Consider the following 8619-nt stretch of genomic DNA (forward strand, 5'->3'; position numbering starts at 1 on the left):
CATCAAAATATAGCTCATTCGCGCAACAAATAGATTTACACCCTTTACTCAACATATGGCTATCTACTTTTTATTTATGATTTCACATTGGGTTCCAACAAGGAAAGCAAATGACCTTGTTGAGCAAAAGACGTGAGCTTTATTTTGTCTCATAGGTGTATATTTTGTATTTTGATGAAAATTACCCTTTTGAAGTTGGTTGTGTGATCAAAGGTTTTGATGGATTGCAATGACAAGGAGCAAATTGATGTGTGGACCAGAAGATTTAGGATCATATTGAATGATTTCAAAGTTTGGGGACTGAAATGAAGATTTTCAACAAATTGAAGGACCTTTCATGATAAAATTGAGTGCAGAACAAACTAGGACATATACTAATTATGGTAATTACTCATGTAATGTTGAATTGATTAAAAAATAAATATAAACTAAGTGATAAAATATCATTTAATTTTATAAGAGAAATTAAAATAGCACTCATAATTAAGGAAACTTTGCTTCTTGGAAAGAGACAATGTGAGTTTGTTGATTAGTTAACCACAAATTGCAGAGGAGTGCTTGCTAAATTAGTTTATGAGCACCACCAAATCGTGGAGTGACATTTTTCTGATAACTTCACTTGTAGCAATAACCTTCAATTGTGAACTGTCCCAATGGTCAATCACCACGTGGCATCGCATGCGCATTTGTTTAATACAAATCTAAAACCAAGGAGATAAATACAAACCTTTAAAATGTGGCCCCCAAAGAGCAACAACAACCACCTAGTGAAATCCAACCTACCAAGATATAGATCCAAGTGGAGGTACTTATAGTACAAACAAACAAACAAAACCATAAAGCATTCCTGTACGTAAGCTTAGCCTATCCTTGATCTCTTGCCACTCTAAGTACAATTTAAAAGCAGCAAGTATCCCCTACTTGTATCGGGCAGCTGTATTGGATATTAGTTTATAATATGATATGATCCATCGACGATCTCTGTTTCCCTTCACATCAACATGAACTTCATCTTTTTTTCTTTTTTGTTGTTGTCGAAAACGCAATTGCGTTCTTGAATTTGATTTGTGATCGAATTTGCATATTAATTCATGATGAATTTTAATTTAAAAAAAAAAAAAAAACTGTTTTATGGCATAAATTCATGGTTTTTTTTTTTGTTGTTTGTATTTTTATGTTAGATCATGTGAAGATTCCAGTTTAAATTAATTGTGTACATGACTTTCAAAAGCTCATAACCGATCCCCCGAAAAATTAAATCTGCAGTTGATAACAAGTTCTTTAGCTAAAGATCTACCCTACAGAATTACAGGTTGAAAATGGTCAATTAGGGCTAGCTATAGCTCAAGCTAACCTCTTAATTGCCAAAACCTGACACTCAACTACCCTATCTCTTCTCAATTGAGTAAAACCCTTTCCTTTTTGTTTACAAATATTTCCTTCAAATTAAGCGTGAGAGAATCTTTGATTGCGATCGTAGTACCCTTATCTTGTACTTACAACTTAAAAAAATGTTTTGTCTCTGAATGGCCGAGAGGATTTGAGGATCTCTGATTTTGGAAGGTTTCTGCTCCCACATCTCTAACCTTAATCACAATTTTAAACTCCCAGCAAATTGATTAATTTTTTACATTATTTTGACAGATAATTTTCTTAACTGATGCTTTAGTTTGGAGCCACCACCACGTGAGGACAGTCCCTTTAATTTACAATCCGACTACTTGCATGGCCAAAAGATCATTCTTGATCTGGAGGGGACCACCTTTTGTATATCTAATTGCACTCAGCTGGCTCTTGATATTTTAAGGACAGCCGTAAACAAAGAAAGGACAGGCGCAGACAAACACTGTATTGCATTAACATATAATTAATATTAGAGATTACAGTTAATAGATATGGTAATATGAATGACACATAGATGCATATATATTGTGATAAGTATCATGGGATTTGGGGGGATTTGCTCTTCAAGTGACTACCACGTTTTCCTCACAAGTGGGTGTTTAATTTTTGTGCACTTTTCTCTACTGTGATTATTAAACTAATGATATCATTTCGTTCCAAATTATACATCTTTCTTTTTGTTATATTCCTAGGGTTCGGACTGGGGTGTCACGGAGAAGGGGGAAGCCACCACCAAAATGTGATAGGAACCCATTGACTCTCAATTATACTTTTTACTCCTTCTAATTTGACTCATTTTCTATTTTAATCTTTACCGTTTCAATTTTAACAATTAAAGAAATTAAAATTGCGTTATATCTGATAGTTGTATATGGCCACATCGAATTTTAATATGATGGAGTTTACGATTTGAACTTGATTCCAAGTCAAATTAAAGTACAGGAATAAAAATGCTAAAATCGAAATTATCAGAGAGCAAGGCTGCAAATGAGTCAAACTACCCACCCGAACAAAAAAGAGAAACTCAGCATTTCATTTCGTAGAGTTTGTTGATGATGAGTGACTCAGCAAGACAAAGTGATAAAAATAATATTAATCAAAGTAAGGTGCTAATAAAGTAGTCATTGACTATTTTTATATATTTCCGTGATTTTTCCAATTAAGAAAGTAAAAGTATTCATGCTATAAGATCAGTACGGAATCATTTAGATTTTGAACATATTCATCTAAAGTACAACGATTTCTTAAATGTTAATTAGGACTCTCACACTCATCAGGCTCAGGCAAAAAGAAAACCACGAAAACACATGTACATGTACATATACATACCTGCTTGAGCATCTTCAAGATAGTATGCGGAAGAAATAGGCAAATATGTACCATACAAATCTACATAGTATGTTGCCTACTCATGTACTTTTTACCTTTTATTAACAACAACAACAACAACAACAACAACAAAAAAGAATAATTTTTATCACAAAAAACATGTGGGATCAAATATACATATCCATTTTAAAGTAAGCAGCATTGCCTCGTTGGAGAGAGTATGTCTATGGAGGAGGAAAATGTCTATATGGCACAACAAACATGGTTTGCTTACTCATTTGCCTAGGAAGCAAAGGGGAGTAGAGGCAGTAGGTTGCCTAGCAGTCCAAGCGGCGAATCAGTCTTATGGAGGATTCATCAAGTGGAGTGCGCGCAGCCGCTTGTAGTGGAGGTATGGTGGAGTTATTTTCATCCCCTTTGGCGAATGATTTGATAGTTCCTAAAGAGAGGTAGGGTGCATTGAGAGTTGAGGGGGCGAATGCGGCAGGGCCTACAGGGCACACAGTGGGAGTTATTGAGACGTTTATGAGTAGGATGTAATTTTTTTTATTTGTTATAAAAGGGCGATAGAATTTTAGTAGAACAATAGGAATAAGAGTATAAAGAGGAAGTGGGACCTCTAAGCTTATTTTCATGACTTCCAAGAGGTCGTGCGACTCTAATAACACTAATGTGGCTTTGCCACTGTATATCACTGTACCTCATATTAAGAAATTATTTTAGAAGCAGCTTTTAAAAGAATAATAAAATAAATAAATCTTTTGGGGCCCTCCTTGAGATGGGGCCCAGGGCAGTAGCCCTTCTTGTCCTGCCTCAGGGCCAGACCTGCCAGTGACTTAAGCTAGGCAAAAAGATGAAATGATCTCAAGAGAATTGATGGCTTTAGGACAGCGTCTTTGACGTGCTTCACCGTACCAAACTCACTTTCTTACTTATAATTTATTTTGCTTTTACTTATCTATCAATTTGTTTTTCTTCAGTTTCATTGTACCTTAAAAGCTTTCCAATTTGTTTATATGTTACTTATAATATAAATGTTTTTATATTTGGCTTTACGGAAAGAGAGAAACTATAATTTTTATAACAATTTAAAGCCTTTGTAACCTCCCTATGTGCAAGTACTTACAGTCTACAAGAATTCAAGATACTACTCCTTGTACACAAACTCAAGATCCGCTATGAGCACGTTCATAGACGAATATGGGTATCCAAGTCACAGAACCATTGCTAAAAATAATAATATAAGTAGAGAAAGTATAAAAAGTAGGAGAGGAGAGAATCAAATTGTGGTGGTGATTGTGGTATGTGATATTCTGATGGTGTATTGTGGTTGTATCAAATGTGAAGAAGGAGTAGCCTTTTATAGGCATCCAATAATATGTAACCTTCACCACATTAAACTAGAAAATTAAGGTATTCAATATAATAAAAAACTTGAAAATTAAATATTTATAACCCCACAATAAATAAAATAGAACAACCAAAATAATTAAATAAATCAAAATGGTTAAATTTTTAAAAACCTTTTTAAAATTCCAACAAGAACTACTCTCGAAAAGATGAAGTGATGACCCTCATAAAAAAAAAATATATGAAGTGATGACCTAAGCTAGCAAAAAAGATGAAATGATATAAAGAGAATTACTCTCGAAAATAACTTTTCTATAACCCCTTTCTATCGCCATAGTTTCATCGATGAAAAAATTGGCCACTAATTGGCATGAGTCTCCTAAAGAAACAAAGAACATCCAACAAACTCAATTAAGCTTCTAGAATTATGAGAGGAAAAAAAAACTATAAACTGAGTTTGTGGATTTTATTAACCAAAAAGTACAAATACTACAAATCTAAAACAACAACGACAAAAGGAAGAATAAACACTGCTAATCTTCCTTTGAGACATGACATAGAGATCACCACTTAGTCACTTCTTAGCATCAACGTTCTAATTAACAGTAAATCTATCATGACCAAGCAGCAACACCTCAAAGAGTAGTTTTGCAAGATGAGGCACGTATAGAAAGCAAACCCAGATTCGTGGCAGAAATAATAGATATAGTAAAGGAAGACCATATAAGTATAGATTTGCCAAAAATCAGAGAACACCGAGAATCCAAAGAAAAACCCCCCCAAATATGAATCTCTCTCTCTCAAAAGCTCTCTCTCTCTCTAAAAAGCTTTGGGTATCTAGCCGCATCAATTAAGATATATTTGACTCGTGGTCAACCTTATTGTTCGCAAGATTAATGAGCTTTAATGAAGTTGATTTGCAATAACTTTCTTCTAATTTAGGATTAGCCTGATAAGAATTTGAACTAGGATGAGTTCACAACTGGTAACCTCTCTTAGTATATAGCTGAATTGTTGATTAATTAATTAGTTTAGTTTAGTTTAGTAGGAAGTTTCGTGACCCCTTTCCTTCCATGGTCTAGTGGGTCCCAAAAATAATTTGAAAGATATGATTCAAGAAGGCCAAGTGCCACGTGGGATTCTCAAATGCGCAGAAAGTGGGATGGGGCCCATCTTGATTAGAAAGCCCCATTAAACTACAAGAGGCTGAGTGGAGGATCCATAAGGATGAAATCTATTATCTCCAAATTAAATATAAATCCTAATGCGGCCAATAAGCCTTGGAATATTCTCAAAGAAAGATACAGTGATCAATTATACAATTGAAAAAAGAAAAAACCCTAGAAAAGCAAATTTAGCCCCTTTAAGCCTTTACCTTTTAATTATATATACACAATCCTTTGCATCCAAATTCACTCAAAACATTGTCATAACAAAACATGTCTGCTTCTACTTTCTTTGTGAACTTCAATTCTAGAAGACTTCTCCTACACAACCCACTTTACCAACCACCAAACACAGCCTCCTCCCCAGTCTCCTCCACAAACCCACATGACCCAACAGATCAATACCCTGGTGACAACAGCTTTGATGCAAATGTTGTTATGGTCCTCTCAGTCCTCTTGTGTGCCCTAATTTGCTCACTTGGCCTAAACTCCATCATCAAGTGTGCTTTGAGATGCTCAAGCTTTGTAGAGTCCAGAAGCAGCAGCAGCAGCAACACCTCCGCTAGGTTAGCCAACACAGGAGTGAAGAAAAAAGCCCTAAAAACTTTCCCAACAGTGAGTTACTCAGCTGACCTAAATCTGCCTGGGCTGGACACAGAGTGTGTGATCTGTCTTTCGGATTTTACAGCCGGTGAGCGTGTTCGGCTTCTTCCCAAGTGCAACCATGGCTTCCATGTCCGCTGCATTGATAAGTGGCTGAGCTCGCACTCATCTTGCCCTAAATGCAGGCACAACTTGATCGAGACATGTCAAAAAATTGTGGGTTTCACCCCAGCTAGCTCCTCAGTCCCACCAGTGCAAGAAACCATTGTAAGCATTGTGCCCCTTGAGCCTGAAGGTTTGGTACGCAATTATAGGGGAATTAGCTAGCTAAGTTTTTATAATTCTTTTGTTAATTGTATAATATGTAGTTAATTATTTGCTTAGCTTTCCTGGGGTTGAGCCCACTGGTTATCCCAATACAAAGTGTAATTACTTCTAGTTGTGAAATTTTTTGGTGTTTCCAATTCTGATTTGTTAAATCTGTTTTTTTTTTCTCCGCCTAATAATTGTGCAAAAGTTGTGTGGAATTTGAGTGCACGCTTTTGAAAATCAGAGAATTTGGAACATAAAAACTCAATTATTTCATGTACAAAACCTTTGTGCTGACTCAACATAGCAAGAAGCTTTCTCCAAAGTGGCTGCCTACATAGGATATCTGATGAGGAAAATCACTCAAGACCCAGCATGACTTGAAGTCTTGAAGGGAAATTCCCCCAATCAGCTGGGACAACTAACCAATTTATTTTTTACTTCTTTTATTTATTTACTTCCAAATTTTAAAATCAATTATTTGAATTTGAACCAATAATATGCTAGTGTACAATACAATGGCATTGCCAGTGCCATATTAAAATCCTATAGCCTATAGCATGGTCAAGGCGGCACAACTAAAACAATATAATCTCCAAAGTCCGAGAACCAATAAAATGGACAATAACTTCAAAGTCCATGCCAAAAAAATGGGGTAAACTAATTGCTATGAGACATATTCAAACGCGCCCTACGTTGAAACAGGGACAAAAACAGAAGGCAAAATATAAACAAGGATTGGAACAAATATTAATGGAGCACATATTGGAAGCTGAGGGTGAAACCACTAGGTGCTTTCAAATCAAATCAAGTGTACCAAAAGGGAGATTTTGTATCATAGTACTCACGTGATGTGTCTTCTAAGGCACTAGCTAGGCACTCACAACTAACACTACTCGCAAGCCAGGCGGCTAAGATTTGATTTGCCAAAAGGCTCTTGAGAATGTGTTATATATGTTTTAAACATATTAATTAGATATTGGAAAAGAAAAAAAAGAAAAAAGAAAAAAAGAAATACTATTGCTTGCTAAACCCATATGTAGGTACCTTGACCCAAAAAAAAAAAAAAAAACCCATATGTAGATGTCGCGCAATAGTATAACTCAAAAGTCGAGTATCGTGCCCACATAGAGCGGTGTAAATGTGCACAAAATTCTAAATAGTAACCGTAATAAAAGTAAGAATTCAACAAGATTAAATTCAGATTAAAATTCAATAATAAAAGCACTAAAGCATCAAGGTTTTATCTTCAACACACGTGTGGATGCAAATTCCTTCACGTAACCTGCTACTGAGAGCAATATGCGAAGTGGCTAAGAGTGACCTGCAAAACAGCCGAAGGTGATGAATGAACCCAGGGGCTTACATCATTGGGTGCCAGGCTTGGGCCTAGACTTTGTTGCACTACAACACAAAAACCATTCCATGGCACGTGATATGCGTCATGGATGACTTTTAATGACGCAGATCAGAGGTCATGGAAAGTTTTTCTAAATAATGACACCCAATACGCATCATGGAAACGACTTTCGATGACGCGGGTTGTGCACCATTAGATAGGACTTTCCATGACATCTTAAATGCGTCATGGAAAGGTTTTAAATGACGTGCAATGCGCATCATTAATTGTATGATGTTTGATTAGACGTCGTTGTTAGCACTTTCTATGATACAGATTGGGCGTCATTGAATTTCACAACGTTTATTAAGCGTCATTGAATTAGTTTTCATGACGTGCTTCACACGCCGTTGAATGTTTAAAAAAAAATTAATGATTTGTATATATAGCCCATCATTTAAATTATGCAAGAAGAAATTAATATATATATATATAGTCCCCTTCTATTGAGGGATTATTTGAGAAACACCCTTTAGGGTCCCTTACGAATTTTTTTTCAACAATCCGAACCATCTATTTTTTATGTTTACATTCATAGATCATCCTTGCAAAAAACTAGACAAATCAGAAATCATTTCGACATCCAATTGTATCCTACAAAATCAAGGAACACGGTACTTCGAGAAAGTACTAAAATTTCAATAACTCAATTGAGTGGTCAAATGATATCAGATTCAAGTGATTTTTTTTAAAAAAATTATTTTTATTTTTAGAGATGATTTTTGAATGATTATCTAAAAATAGATTGTTTGGATTAGTTAAATACAATGTGGAGTGAGCCTTACAAGGGTGTCCCTCAAATAAGCTTATTTGAGGGAATCCTCAATAGAAGCTCTCTGTATATCTATATACATAAAACAAAAGGCAGAGAATAGTAAAATATTCAAAATACCAGAAAGTGCCCTTAGTTAATCCAAATATTAAGAATTAGAATTATTAATTAAATGAAGATAATATGGTAAATTCACACTTTTTCATATTTAAAAAAATTAAAAGAAAAAGAAAAATTAGATAATGAATTCTATTTTTATGGAACACAACTACCCATTATCTTTCTTA

At 35.1% G+C, this 8619-nt stretch overlaps 1 protein-coding gene across 1 annotated transcript; it reads left to right on the forward strand.

The window, feature by feature from the left end:
- LOC18779491 (RING-H2 finger protein ATL78) lies at nt 5354–6345 on the forward strand. Its single transcript, XM_007211973.2, has one exon. The coding sequence runs from the start codon at nt 5523–5525 to the stop codon at nt 6177–6179; it is 657 nt and encodes a 218-aa protein (XP_007212035.1). The 5' UTR covers nt 5354–5522; the 3' UTR covers nt 6180–6345.

Source organism: Prunus persica, chromosome G6 (genome assembly GCF_000346465.2).
Source record: "Prunus persica cultivar Lovell chromosome G6, Prunus_persica_NCBIv2, whole genome shotgun sequence".
Lineage (NCBI taxonomy): Eukaryota > Viridiplantae > Streptophyta > Magnoliopsida > Rosales > Rosaceae > Prunus > Prunus persica.

Excerpts from the sequence above, each read along its gene's own strand:
- LOC18779491 (XM_007211973.2), top strand. The coding sequence starts at position 5,523 with ATGTCTGCTTCTACTTTCTTTGTGAACTTCAATTCTAGAAGACTTCTC.